General features: G+C 43.3%; 1 protein-coding gene across 1 annotated transcript in view; it reads right to left on the minus strand.

The window, feature by feature from the left end:
• Positions 1-15,126, minus strand: part of WWC1 (WW and C2 domain containing 1) — a 66,620-nt gene that overhangs the window by 24,234 nt on the left and 27,260 nt on the right. The window contains exons 2-8 of the mRNA XM_036391502.2: positions 12,048-12,157; positions 6,950-7,153; positions 5,211-5,287; positions 4,227-4,306; positions 3,215-3,344; positions 2,720-2,866; positions 1,647-1,720 (exon numbers count right to left, since the gene is read on the minus strand). Coding sequence (XP_036247395.1) covers positions 1,647-1,720; positions 2,720-2,866; positions 3,215-3,344; positions 4,227-4,306; positions 5,211-5,287; positions 6,950-7,153; positions 12,048-12,157 — 822 coding nt within the window. The remainder of the gene's footprint in view (positions 1-1,646; positions 1,721-2,719; positions 2,867-3,214; positions 3,345-4,226; positions 4,307-5,210; positions 5,288-6,949; positions 7,154-12,047; positions 12,158-15,126) is intronic.

Below are 15,126 nucleotides of genomic sequence, written 5' to 3' on the forward strand. Positions count from 1 at the left end.
TGCTGTGGGGACAGGAAACACTTCAAACATCACAAGGAAGAATTTTCACAGGAACAGAAGGTTCCTTGTGAGTCACTATATCCATAGTATTGTTCCAGCTTTAAACCAGTCGAGGTATTTGTTTCTGCAGCTCCTACTAAATACTGTGCCAAAACCATGGTACTTTTATAGCTGGAGATCTTTCCATTTTAGCATCAACTATTCATGACCATTTAGAGTCATCTTTCTCATGAATATGTTTTTTCAACTTTGAGAAAAACCTATAGATAACTTAAGAAAAATATGGGGTATGAGCAGCAAGTATTCTTTAACTGCAAGGTGTTTTTATGCCCCTCATCACCACTTCAAATGAACCACTGTGCTGCCTTAATAAAGTTCTCTCTCTTTATAAAGAGCATATTAAAAGAGCAAGCTTGTCATTATTCACTTGCCCCTCCTTGGAAAAGGTACAGGATAAAGGAAGAGTATTCCTCTTCAATCTGAATGTGTAAAGTCAGTGTGAATTAAACTGAAGCCTTCAGCAAAGCTTAAAAGTAAAAGGCAATTTTAACATGCCAAATTAACCACTGCATCTGGAATGGTATTTTAATGTTGCTTTTAAAAGTCACTGAATCATTTGAATGTCAAGGTGGTTTGGCAAATCTTGGACTGGCAAAATAAACAGTTCTGATAAAATTGCTGCACCTAAGTAAAGAAATACAAATTTGTGTCAGAAGCAGTTGGGCACACAGTTTTTGACAACTGCCACACACACAGATCAAATTTTATGCCACTGAGAAGCATGGCCTACTGGCCACTCCAAAACACCAACATCAGAGCATTATGAGTAACCTCAGCCTGAAGGCTCTGGTTACTTCTAACCAGAGGCTGGAGGAAAAGCCTTCTCTTTGCATATATCCCAAGCACAGATTGTACCACACATCTGAACTTTGTTATTCTGGAGTTGCAAAGTCCCTCTAGAGCAGTTAAAAGCGAAGAAGGTCACCACCAGCAATGGTTACATCACTGAACAAAGACTAGGCCAGCCAAAGTCTAAGTAATAATTCTTGGTGGTTTTTCATTTAACTATGCAGTTGTGTTACCTATTATCTATTAAGAAGTAAATCCTGGAAAGCTTTTGCTTAAATTGGCCTGTTAAGTAGATAGAATACTTTTTAATCTATTCTTCATTCATTTGAGATCAGAGGGCAAAGGTGAAAACTTACATTCTTACAGATAAGCTCTGGAATTGCAGCATTGGCCATATTTTGATGTGAGGTGTTAACACAATATACATTTCTCCTTATCACACTTAGGCACGCAAGCATTCATTCATTTCAAACAAGGTAAGGAGATGCCTTGCAGTACAGTCTCCTTATTAGGAATGGGGAAGCACTGGCAACAGGTAGCAGAACCACTTATGTCCCCATAGGTGTGGCCAGACTGAATTCTTTATGCATTAGTCAGGCCTTAGTAATTTCTAGGATGGTTATTTATTTCTTGAAAGATAACACTGGCCCAAAAAGCCTATTGTCTCACTGGCTCCAAAATGACCACATTTACTAAGCAGCAATGCTGGGTTTCAGACTGGTGGCACCTCTTCTAGTGAAACATCTCCTCAGAATGAGCTGTGTGACAATGAAGAGGGCAATGGGCCAAAGGATTACCTTCTCTTCGCCTCTTCATACTGCAGCCGCAGTCGCACCTTCTCGGCCAGCTGGTTACTGCTGCTGCCCACAAACTGAGACAAAAACACCACATCAGCAACTGAGCAACCACTCCTCCTGTGATATTTCCTTGACACTCTTACAAGTGACACTTGATCTTAGTCATTTCCTAGTTAAACCAATCATAACACAGGAACATGCTGCACTTAAATACATTTTTCATTATTTCTTCAAATACTTAAACCCCAACAAGATTCAAAGGCCCTTTCTGACCTAGAAAGAAGACAAAAACCACCACATCTCTCTTGGGCTTCTATTTCTATGAACACACAAATACTTTTGCAATCCTCCTTCTTAAATCCTCTCTGCATCCTTTAGTGCTGCACTGCAGTTTGGTTTGGATGACATCTTGCTTTGGCTGTAAAGTCTTAAAGACAAGGGACATCCCATCATGCCCAAATCTGCAGATCTTTACTAACATGTGTGGCCCTGACTGCAAGTGGCTGCAAACCTTTAAGTAAAGGCTCACAGGAGAGGCTCTGTGCTGTCCTGTGAGAAATAAGATGTACCCCCAGCACTGCCTGAGTCCTTACCAAGGCTGGGACCAAACTGACACTTCTGATCTCCTGGCACATGTGGGACTGAAAGTTTATGTGCACTACAACTTTGGTGGCATCAAAATAGCTGCAAATAAGCTGTTGTTGTCACTTGTAACCCAGTGAAAGGGTTTGGACACCCTAAGGGGAAGAGTCCTCATTGGAGCTTAGCCCATACAGACCTGCTCAATGTTTCTTGTCTCATAAGTTATGGCTATAAAGAGCTAAAGGAGTGCTTGTATCACAAGAAGCTACACCTACAGGCAAAATCAAACTTCCTTCCCTTTTATTCCTACCTGGTTTTCTCTGATAGAGACAGTGTGGGGAAACATCAGGTTGCCCTTAGATACATTAACACCGCACACAGAAACAAAGCCACACCAGTTTAAACCAGAAACTTGTCCATGCTTGGAAACTCATGGTGAGTAGCTCTACAGACAGTTCAGAGGAATGTCTCCATTCTCACACATTACTCACATTTCCTGAAACATCTGTCTGGGAGCTGACATCCAGGTACTGCCGGGGTAGCAGAGGGCTGGAGCTCTCCACAGACACACTGCTGGCCCACAGGTCTGACTGGGATCCTCTGTCATTCACAAAGCTGTCTTTTAACCTGGCTAAGCTCTAAAACCACAAAAAAAAAAAAAAATCATGAGGTGAGCTCATTTCTGCCCAAAGTACCTCAGCAGCTACATAACTTCAGTCTAACCCCATGACTCAGATCTGACCATGTCTGCTGTGCCCACTCAGACTCTGCAAACTCGAGGTCAGGCATGGCTGGACTGCATTTTATACTTCTCATTTCCACCATCTGAAGAACTGCAGAGACTGTGGTCCAACCCCAACACAAAACTAGTTTAATAAAAACCTCAGTTATGTATCTGAAATACAAAATACTTAAATTACTTCTCAGAAATTCAATCTTCTAGCAATGGTGACACAAAATACTATAAAGTCATCTTGTTTCAATACCTGAATGAGGTCTTGTTTTTCCTTCTCCCCTGATGTGATGGCCTTCTTGAGAGCTTTCATTTCACTTAAAATAGCTTGTGCCTCATCAAGTTTGTAGCCACCTTGAGTATCAGACATTTTCATGTCAATTCTGTATAGAAATTTAAAAAAACAGTAAGCTAACACTTAATAACATCCTAGATGCATGTGTCTTGACAGGGATTTTTAACAAAAAAACACTCCAAACTCTAACAAGGACAGCAGAAGGAACAAAAGACCCCACTCCCCACTGCCTAAGTTACTCCACTCAGCAGTACATTAAGTTAGAGCTCTCATTTCAGCAATATCATCATCTCTTTGACTCCTTAGGGAGGACAAAGGTGCATACAAACCCCCCAGACAGTGTGTTAGGGCAGACTGCTGCTAGCTGCCTTGTTCCTTACCTAGAGAGGATCAGCTTAGCCATCTATGAAAATTACCTTATTTTCAGTCATGATTTCAAAAACCAGGCACAGACTAACATGCACAGATGTATTTGCTTGCACAATTTAATTACAAGCCACTTCATCCTTCCCTTTCCTCATAGGAATTCTACCAGGGTTGACCCTTATAATAAATATTCATCTGAAAGATGCCAGATGTTTGTTCACACAAAGGCAAGTACCTGAAACTTTTCCTCCCCCTGCACTCCACCTCCAGTCTTTCCTCAGTGCCCTAAATCAGTGGCTCTTATAATTAAGACAATGAGCTGTAGTGTCATCCATATTGAGCAGTACTGAGTAAAACAGAATATCAGTTAACTGATGAGATCCTGGTTCAAAACCTCTTTGCCATGAAGTCAGTTCTAACGTGGTCAATCCCACACAGGCACTGATTTGAGAGAACTCCCCCATGGCTGTGTACTGCTTTCAGCCTAAAGATATCATCAGCAGCATATTTCAGCTTGTTATTAGGCAGCTATTTATAAATGTAGTGGGGGATGCATTGCAAGCCAGAGATGTTCTGAAAAAAAAGATCTTGAGAACACACTTACTTCTTCAGGGTTTGAAATCCATGCTCTTTGTACTGGAGCTCTTGCTTCATGTGAGCTACTTCTCTCTTGAGTTTATTAACCTGCAGCAAGGTGTCACATTTTTAGAATGCTATTTTATATGAGTATTTAGGTACAATGCTACCCATTCAGTTCAAAACTTATTCAGTGTAGACAGTACTCTAAACAAAGTTTCCAGGCAATCAGCTCATGCCAGGAGCAGGAAACAGCCCTGACTGCCTCCTCATCAGGACTTTATCACTGGCAGGGCTTTATCCAGTAGCTGCTATCACACCTCTTAACAAGGGGCTCAAAGGAAGTTCCAGCCATGTAAGTGGAAAAATTGAGAAAAATTCAAAAAAGACAGCAATGAAACACATGTCAACTTTGCTCAGAAATGTTTAAAACCTTCTCAGTCATTATCCCCAGCATCAGGACAGGAGTTACCCTGCAGCACCTGAAGCCACCCTCCAAGCTCCCCAGAGAAAAGGCCCCACTGCACAAGTAACTCAGCAGGATGATAATCCATACTGTAAATGCACTGACCCTACAGCTTGCTGTTTTATATTCCTCCACAGAGGCCACACTGACCTACTTTGCTTTAGTCCTTTCTTCCTCCCAAACTGAGCTCTGCATGAGAGCACACCCTCCCCTGCTGACAGCCTGCACTAAGCCCTGCACAGAGCAGCTGCCAGTCCCGGGGGAGGACCCCAGCTCTGCAGCCCTGCAGGAGCCAGCATGCAGCTCCACATCCCACAGCCATCCTGCACTGCCAACTGCCAAGCCAGGCTGAAGTCTAAGAGGGAAAGAAAAAAAGCTGTTTTAAATTCCTAAGACTGCAACGTTAGAAAATTGTGATAAACGACCTCCTAAATTACAACATTAGCTCTCCCAGCTGCTTTGGCATCTCCTTTCAGAATTTGCCATGAGGTCTGGAAATACCTGAACATTACTCATGGCAAGCAAAGGTCCATTTGTACTACTCACCCTGGATTTTGTAGTAGCAATCTCTGCTTTGAGGATCTCGGGGTCATACTTGGAACTTGACGAGGAGCCAGAAAGCACTGGAACAAACACAGAGCCAGTTCAGCAGCTCTGCCTTCCTCCCTGCACTTTTACCAGCCCCACCACAGACAGAGATCTCCCATCACTCCTGCGCACTCAGACCTCCACACATTGGGTCTGTTACCCAATTTCCACTGCTCAAAGACAGGGCAAGGCAATAGTGCAGTCAAGTACTCCACAAAAAGTGCAGACTGAAGGGGCCAAAGCATGTCCTGCATCTCCAAAGTCTGGATTTGTTCCAGGTTAACACACTTAACTCAAACTCCCAAACACATTCACTCCATTCAGTGGTGTGGCTTCCTGCATTTCCAAAGGCATTTAACAGAACTGAAGGGACAGGCATTGCAGGAAGGTTTACTTAATTTTTTTTTCAGACTTCCTCATTGAGCAAACAATCCACTGAATGTTTAGAAACAAAGAAAAGAAAAGAATCAGAAGAAACTGAAAAATGTGATGCAAGCCTTTTCACAGCCTTGAGGACATGACCAACCATACAATGTGTCACACCAGATTAAATCAATGTCCCATTAAGAGCAGAACTCTCTTCTCAGCAACAGTTAAACCCTTCTGCCTCAGAAGGTACAGAAGCTCCCCAATGTGCAATGTTGTTAGAGGTAGCTGTAGGCAAGGGAGATATTCTGATCCTTGCAGCCATCAGTTTATGCCCTATAAAACATGGGAAAGCATTTCTAGTTATTTGTTTGGTTGTATTTTTCAAGACAGATCCCATCTCGCCCATGTAAGTCATGTTGTCAGTGCATTGCTCTGGGTAGAGTACTCCTAAGAAAAGAGCAAACCCAGTTCTTTAGAGATGAGGGACTGCCTCCTTGTCAAACAAGAATCCTTCAGTTGACAGAAAACTACTTAAAAATGTTAACACCAGGCAAAGGATTAGCCAGTGGAATTCTCCACCATCACACATAACTCACAAGAGCAAAACAGGGGGAGGTTCTTGGCTGGCAAGAACATAGAAAATCTGCAATACTGAGGATTATAACAAAAATTCTGGAATACATGCAGGAAATAAATCCTGTTCTGGACATTTTCCAGCTCCTAACTAGGAGTAAGGAGGAAATACAGCATTCTATGAAGATTTCTGCACCAAATATTGAAGTGACATTGGTATTGATGTGTTGTGACACAGAATATGGAGCACAAACTGCTGCTCTGTTCTGCACTCACAGAGAGGCAATCCAGCAGTGGTGACTTGGAACATGGCATAAAATACAGACCCTCAGCTCCCCTAGACCATCACTCAACTACCTGGGATATAAAACTACAAAAGGGCCTGGAAATACTATCCAAAATGGACCTTCTCACCGTGTTTCTGTACTTTAAACAGGGAAATCAAGGAAAACACCATGTAAGTTAACTTTTTCACACTGAGCCAACCACCACAATTGTAGCATTTATTGAAGCCCATGCAGAAAATCTGCACATTGACTGCAGTGACTGAGCCACACACAGGAGTGTCTCACAACAATCAGCCTTTACCAAACAGGTGCTGGGCAGACACCATGCCTGAAACAAACTGATCAAACATGAGAGTGCCATGGCACACCATCCCAGTGCTCCATCCAAGGAGCAGCTTCATGCCTGTTACTGTCCTACAGGGTGCACAGCTGGGCAAAGAGCTGGTTCAGAGCTCACAGAGTACTCACAGCTGGTCTGAGAGCCCAGTTTGTGCTCCCAAACATCGTGCAGCTGCCGATACTCCTGCTGGGCCAGCTCAAGCCTCTGCTGTTTCACTTGGTAGATCTCCTTCTGGGCAGCAATGGCCTCCTGGGCCAGGACAAGGTAATCCTTCAGCATGTGCTCCTGCTCCCGCCTCCATTGCACCCGAGGGTCCTCGATCTGAGTCGTTTCTTGGAGACAAAGCAGAAGAAAGCAGGATCAACAGAATGCAAGTTTGTTCTGCTTCATGGAAAAGTTCCACTGTTTATGACATTTTAAAATAGTCTCTTGCCCCATCCCTGTGATAAAACAGTTGACTAAAGACATTTTCCTTTTTGTCTAAGGAGGTGACTTTTGATCCACAATGAATTCCAGTGAGTTCTGCCATGCTGAATAGAATCATTCACAACAAAACTGTCATATAACTCTCCAACTCCTCTGCTGCTGAAGCTGCCCTGGTTCTGGCTCTTAAAAACAAGAATATGCATACACAGTTGTATGATACTGACATTGACTGTTATACTTATCTTTATGGCAACCGCTTTATAACATTACTAATAAAATAGCTCTACTATTTCACCAATAAAACTTTTAGAAGATATCATTGCCCCATAACTGCATTATACTGCACCTGACAACATGAAAGCAATTCTAAGTCTGCCCATCCTCTTTGGCTGCCAAATGGCTTTTATTGCAGGGGGAAAAGAAAACCTGCTCACTCAGATTCCAGAGGCAAGTAAAAATAAAGTCTGATAAAATCACAGATTTGTGAAATCATCTTAAATGATATTATATGAACAGCATCTCAGAGAGGAGCAAACACTTTCTTTAGGGAAAGCAGGCACAGCAGTAAATGACTGAAGGATATGGGAGGTGGACTTTAGGGTAACATAGGGAATGCAGCAGTTACAGCACTTCCATCTCCACTACCCCAACACAACCAATACATTCCAGGTTTCCAATCATGAAAAAGGGGTAAGGTCACAGACATGCAGCTACTCCTAATACTAACGAGGTAAATTTATTGTCAGTGTTTATCCCTGTTTTGTGAAGAAGTGCCCAAAACATTTTTCATTTCTATTTCAAGGCTATTACATGTTCTTGTTTGGAGCAGGTTCCAATATTTAGTTGATCAAGTGCTCTGAACTGTCTAAACTAACATGCTTGAATAAGGATGCCTAGTTACCACATAATGAATAATTAATAGAAAGGACTTGCTTGAAACTATCAGTGGGAATCTAATCTGCATATCTTAAGAGCCTCTTTAAATATTTAGTAAAAGCTGCCAGAGTGGAAGGTATGAGCAGCTCTTAAGTGAGTCGGGCATAAGACTAACACAGCAGTACACAGGATGTGGGGAAGAGAAGTTAGACAATATTCTTAGCAGCACAACTAGAAATAAAGGGTTTACCCAAGGGATGGACACTCAATCCTCCTCACAAGCTGTCCATGATCATGCTGAGGAGAAAATTAATGGGCTACTCCAGCAGTAAGTTGTTTCTAACAATATCTCAAGACCCAAAAGAGCACATGGCACTTCAAATTACATGGCAAAACTTGGAGAAGGCACAAAACGCATCAAAAAACCCAGTATAGTTTGTAGAAGCATTTATATGGACCTTTACAGCTCCTGCAAGCAGAAGCAATATTTCAGCTGATATAATATTAAAGCTAGACTTGGACCTGAAAAACTACCCCAAAAGAATATGAGGGAAAAGCAGCTGCTTGTACCAGCTGTAGGGGCTCTCATGGATAGCACTGTGGTCTTGGAGGGAGCAAAAGAAAGATCAGGAGGGCACAGAACCTGTAAGACTCTGACATCCCCATGCTCCTGCCTCGATTCCTGCCCCCAAATCCCATTTTCCAGCTAACCATCACCTGAATATCCATTGGCCCAAAACACAGCATCCCAAAAAACACATTTCCTGTCAAACCACCACATACACCCAGATAAAGTAACCCTTTTCTCCACAGCTGAACCACAAGGGGAAAGTCTGCTGTTACCCAGGGAACTGCCCCCACATTCCCAGATATGCAACTTCCCTGGACAATCACCAGCAACTGAGACTTAGGGCTATCTAATTTCCAGCATAAAAAGTTATGTTGGCAAAGTGCCTGTGGCTCTTGAAGTCTGATGCAGGACACTGGATTGTAAATCTACCTCAGCATAAGTCTTCAAGCCTGGTTATTTCCAGTTTTTCCTTAGACTAGCAGCCCATTCTTCTTAGAATCCCAAGAAGGGTGGTGGAAGCTGCTGCAGGAAAATTCCTCCATTATGAGCAATGAGGAGGAAGACTGCAAAAGCCTCTAACCTGAACACCTCTGTGAGGTGGTGAAGCACTGCCAGTGCTCCAAGCCCATCCACAATCTGACCCAGGGAATGCCCAGCAGACAGCTCACAGAGAGGATGGACAACACACTGAGGTATTGAAATGCTTTGTGCCCAGATTTATTCTAAATATTCACCTTAACCTTTTCAGTAATCAAAGCACTAACAGTAACCCCTTGATTGCAGCCCTGAGCTTTGGTTTTCAAACATGTAATAACCAATCAACAGAAGTGTTGGCCAAGGGCTCTCACTGAGCCCAGCTACTGAGAAATGCATAATACATTCAGAAGTGAGATGAAAGAACTATAGAAATGCAGGCTATTACATCATTTGTTGTCTTGTGAATTCCTAATTTAATGTTGAGCTTGTCATAAATAAATCTGCTTGCTTCATGTTGGAGGAATGTAGGTTTACAATGCTTGCATCAGCATCATTTCTTTGAGCAAATCACACTCCAAAGTTCTCCCAGAGAGGCACATTCAAGGCTCTGCATTAATACTTTATTAGGAATATTCTGGGTACTCAATTCAATTTAATTGTATTTATTTTCCCTCTGAGAGGTGGTTACAATTGTTCTCCATCTTGTTTCTTTTAATGGCTCCTGCCTTTAGATTTCATTTAAGTCTATTCTTGGGCTCATTTCTGATAGTCTCAAATACTTGTGCAGTATGAGCAAGACCCAACATGGCTCCATCCCCTTCCCACCCTCAGCAGTTCCTTCCTGCCAGGGAATCTGCCAGAGACCTTGGAGAGGAAGAAGGTTTTGGACACTCTCCAGAGGATACTTCAACATGAACCACAAAGCTGAGCTGCTTGATTAGGTTAAGGTAAATGGATGTGCTCTGCTCTGTCGTGAACTGGATTAGAGCTGGCGCAAGAAATATGCCATGAGTTTGTTCCTCTTCTTTTTAAGTTTTTAGCTGGAATTCTTATTTAAATATTGAGGCCTCTGACATCCCACACAAGTGGAAGTTTTTAAAAGGCACTGTTACTAAGCAGGTGTCAGCACAGCTGGAAGGCTTCTCTGCACGCCCCTGAATCCTGTGGTGCCTGTGAGTAGCACAGACCAGGGGTAACTGCCCCAGACCTTTGCATGTTCACCCTGCACCAACTCCAATGGATAAATAAAACATGTTTGGTTTGTCCCAACTGCATTCAACTATTCAGGCTGGAAAAGGCCTTTAGGACCACTGAGTCCAACCTCAACAATGCTGGAGTTTCTGCTAACTGAAACACTCCAGGGGTCCAACAGGCTTCCATGTCCCACAGCTTCGAGCCAAGGCTATTTTCCCATTCCCAGACTGTGAAATGGACACCAGACCGGGTCTTACAGACCTGTAGGAGATCCAAATTTGAGCCTCGCAACTTAGTACCTTCTAAAGCAAAAGTCTGTCCACTCCTCTCCCCAGCAGATCTCCTTTGTGTGATCCTGTAGACTTGCCTACCCTTTCAAACTTCCCAATAAAAAAAAAATCAACATCCCCTACCTCACAGAAAATAGTTAGGATGAAGCCATTTAAAGATATGTCATCCCAAAATCACAGGATTTACATAAGTTCTAAATAAAAATATTTGTGTCACCTTTACATCTGGAAACTTATGATCTTTGTATTGTATATTGGGGGTCAGTTAGAGCTTATGGGAATAGGTTTTTTTCATTCTGCATTTTTAACACCCAAGAGAAGTTGCTAAAGCTTGGAGGGTGCAGTCTCAGGCCAGGTGAAGTTGTGGAAGTTTTGAAAAAGGGAAGGGTGTGAAGATGAAGATATCCAAGGGGGGAAAAAAATCCACCAAGGAAAAAAATGCACCAGAATTCCACATTTTTTATTTAAAAAAAATAATGTAATGTAAAAAAAAAGTTTAAGTTCTCAGTTGAAGTTCTAGAAGTAGATTTAAAAAACCCACAACTTAAAAGCACTTCAAGGCACTTTTGTCTTCTAAAAGTTTCTCTCAGTATGAGTTGCAAGCTCCCCTAAAAGGGTCTGGGCATGGCTCTGCTGTGAATTTCTGGGCTGCAGCTGGAGCTCTTCTGTAAAGAGAATCAAAGTCACTGATTTGTTTTGCTTATTACTTTTCCAGGGGATTTGTTCTAGCATAACCCATTACAGTTATTCTATAATGTCTGCAATGATATAACAAATGCTGTATTTTTTTATAATTCTTATATATATATATATTATAATTTTTATAATAAATGAACTTACAAAATTAACTCTTTTGGTCTATCAAGCCATCTAGCAAAGGGTGTAAACAGTGGCTTAGTTTGAGGGCACAGGATAAAGACACCCCAAGCCTGAACAGGACATCCCAAGCTTGAGGGTTTTGTCTCCAGCAAAGGCAGTGTGAGCTCCTGCAGCCAAGGGAGCTCATTCAGTTCACCCCTGCCAGGGGAATCAACACAAGACCTTTGCACTGTTTCTGATGGTCTTGCCACAGGGACAAATTCCAGGCGTAGAACAAACTCCAGATCACTGCTACCCAGTTGGACTCCTCAGCAGAACCAAATCTGACAGAGGTGTGTCCATACCACTGGCTTGAACGTGGCTGCCAGTTTGAAGATTGCAACCCAAAAGGTGTCAAATTCCTGCTCAGAGAGGAAAGTACTCTGTATGATGGAGAAGGACAGGATCTGATTTCACGAGCTGCAGATGCCATTGACTCTAAAACATGCTGTTAGCAACTCTGTGGTTTTGTGTTCAGTAAACTTTAATAGAGGCACAAATCACTCTGCAAAAACACAGTAGCATGTCACTTACTGGTGTTGTGGTCTATGTAATAGACTCCAACCTGAGGGTCATAAGCTTCTTCCCATCCTAAGGGCAGCTCATCACTGATGCAGTCAGCAAAGGTCAGTGGTTTAGTATACCTGAAATGCAAAACCACAGAGAATTGAAAACCATTTTAAAGCCTTTGTTCCTATAAAATAATACACCACCAACTCTTCCATTTCTCCATCTGAAGTTAGAGCAAGATGAATTCATTCTGACAGAGCTCCAGAACCTTGCCCAGCTCAGCCAGTACTCACTCGACAAAGGAACATTGAGAACTTTGCCAGAAACAATTCCTGCCTCTCCAGCGAAAGAACAAGACTGTTTGCAGGCAAGTCCTGTACCAAAAACATGTAGACAAGAAGGAGCAAGATGAGAAAAGCAATTTGCATAGCATGAATAAGTAAGGCTGAACAATCAATAGCAAGTGCTGAGGACTGTGGGACCACTTGTCATGCAACTTCTCTCATTTGCATTGCAATATGCTCTGTTTCATTAACGACAAACAAGATTAGTTTCTCAGTATCAGAAAACGTGTAACTCACTCTGTCTGAACAAGGAAGTATTTCCACAGCACTGCTCTGAGGAGTTTTTCTATTACAGAGCACAGCCAGCAACACTCTGAAGGCCTGTATGGCCAAACACAAAGCTGAGAGTACCCACTCCTTGAGTGGCCACACAGATTTTAATCACCAAAACCTCGTCCCTTTCCTCCCTTTCACTTGGAGTTAATGAGGTTCAGCTTGCACCAACAAAACTACAAACCAAACAGCACTGCAGGGAGGCACAAGGCAAGAGGAATTAATTCTGCAGGTGCCTCACACCCCCAGCTGCCAAAAGCACAATGTGCCAGAGGCCCAGAGATGCATCACACAAGCCCAGTGCTCTGTATGGTGGATGGGTGGATGGGTGGATGGGTGGATGGATGGATGGATGGATGGATGGATGGATGGATGGATGGATGGATGGATGGATGGATGGATGGATGGAGGCTGAGTGTGCCCTCCCAGAGAAGCCCTTGTGGCAGAGAGCACAGGACACACTGTACAACACCACAGTTCCTCCAGGCAGGCACACACTGAGAGCAAAGGGGTGAGCAAACACCTGCAGAGCTGCACCCAACTCTGCCACACACAAGCAGCACAAAGGGGGACACAGAGCAGCTCTGCAACCCTCTACAAGAGACTGGACAGACAACTACAGACCATTATTTCACTTTTGAGACAGGTATTTTCAGCATATCTCACAAGGAGCACCCATAACCAAGACTTGCTTTCCCTATCCAAAGGTAATTAAGGAGGGCTGACAGACAAGTTTTACTCAGTTCTGAGCAGATGTCATCTGGAGGCACTGGAACCAGCTGGTACGCCCATATTAACATCTTACAGTCACTCATTGTTAAGAGGAATTTTAGGAAAAAAGCCTTCAGCCAGAAGATATGACCTTCAACTTATATATAAGCCTTCAACATAAAATCAACATTTAACAACTAATGTAATTCCCCCTAAATATGACCTATAAGTCTGGTATGCAGTAAGAATGGGGTGGGAACATTTTTGTAAAAGCCATGTAAGCCACTAACACCTCTAATTTACCTGCTGTTGCATTTCCCTTTCAATGCATTGCCTATGCCATGTAAAGCAGAGTTTCAATCACTATTCTCTCAGAAAACTTCAATTTAATTTAAAGCTCTGCTGTGCAAAAGAACTCAGAGCTTCACAACATGGAACTGTGACACTTTCTCAATAAAGTTTCACTGCAGGGTTTATTTTTACAGCTCTTAATCTAGACTGTGTACCAAATGTGTGTTTGTATAGAAAACAGAGATTACCTGAAAATAAAATAGAATCTCAATGCTTATGATTGCTATCCCTTATCCCATGCTCTTCCCTGTGGATCAAGCTGTTTCCTCAGCCTGAGTACCCAATATGTGCTGCTCTGAGTTGATCAAATCAAAGATGCACAAGGGTAAAAATGCAGAGCAAGGTCAGATACAAGCCACTCTCTGGAGATACCAGAGATGAAAGTGCTGTAGCAAACGTGTTGGCAATGTTAAGTGAAACACCAGGTTAACACTTTCCCCCCTCTCTGAAAATGGCATCTGCTTTTATTTAACCATAGTGGTTCATGTGGAAGCAGCACAGGTATGGGAGAGGGAGGGCACAGAGCTAAATGCTGAACTAGATGGAGCTGCTCCCATCCCCAAGATCCCCACAGAACCATAGAATATACTGGGCTGGAAGGGACCCACAGGGATCATCCAGTCCATCCCCTGGCCCTGCACAGACACCCCAACAATCCCACTCTGTGCATCCCTGAGAGCATTGTCCAAACACTCCTGGAGGGAGCTCTGGCAGCCTTGGGCCCATAACCATTCCCAGGGGAGCCTGGGCAGTGCCCTCCATCCTCTGGCTGAAAAAACTTCCACCTCTGTCCAACCTAAACCTCCAGGCTCAGCCTCAGCTGTTTCCTCAAGTCCTGTCATGCTCATGGTACAGATGTCACTGCCCTCTGCTTCCCCTCAGGAGGAAGCTGCAGACCACAATGAGGTCTCCTCTCTGTCTCCTCTTCTCCAGGCTGAGCAAACCAAGTGTCCTCAGCCACTCCTCACGCAGCTCCCCCTCCAGACCCCTCACCATCCTCTGGATGCTCTCTGATGGTTCAATGTCTTTGTTTATATTGTGGTGCCCACAGCCACCCCCAGGAATCGAAGAGGGGCTGCAAGGCACAGGAAGTCCCAGGGGTTTTCTCCAGTGCATCACTTGGTTAGTAACACTCGAAATACTGCTGGGGATTGGTGGCATGATTGCTGCTCTGCCACTCCTGTAGAAGATGTGCAATTCCACCCTGGGTGTGCAGTCCCTGGCATTGCACACCAGCTCCATCCAGCCCTGCAGAGTGATTAAACCAGCAGCCATGCATCTCCCATGTCCCAGCTACACTGCTCAACAGCTTTGGTGAGGGATCCAAGCAAGAATCTCTCAACACAGAGCAGTAATTAAACCCATACTTAAAGTACATTAGGTGAGGGTGTGCTGCAGACATAAAACACACCTCACTAAATTGC

The sequence above is a fragment of the Molothrus ater genome, chromosome 15, assembly GCF_012460135.2.
Source record: "Molothrus ater isolate BHLD 08-10-18 breed brown headed cowbird chromosome 15, BPBGC_Mater_1.1, whole genome shotgun sequence".
NCBI lineage: Eukaryota > Metazoa > Chordata > Aves > Passeriformes > Icteridae > Molothrus > Molothrus ater.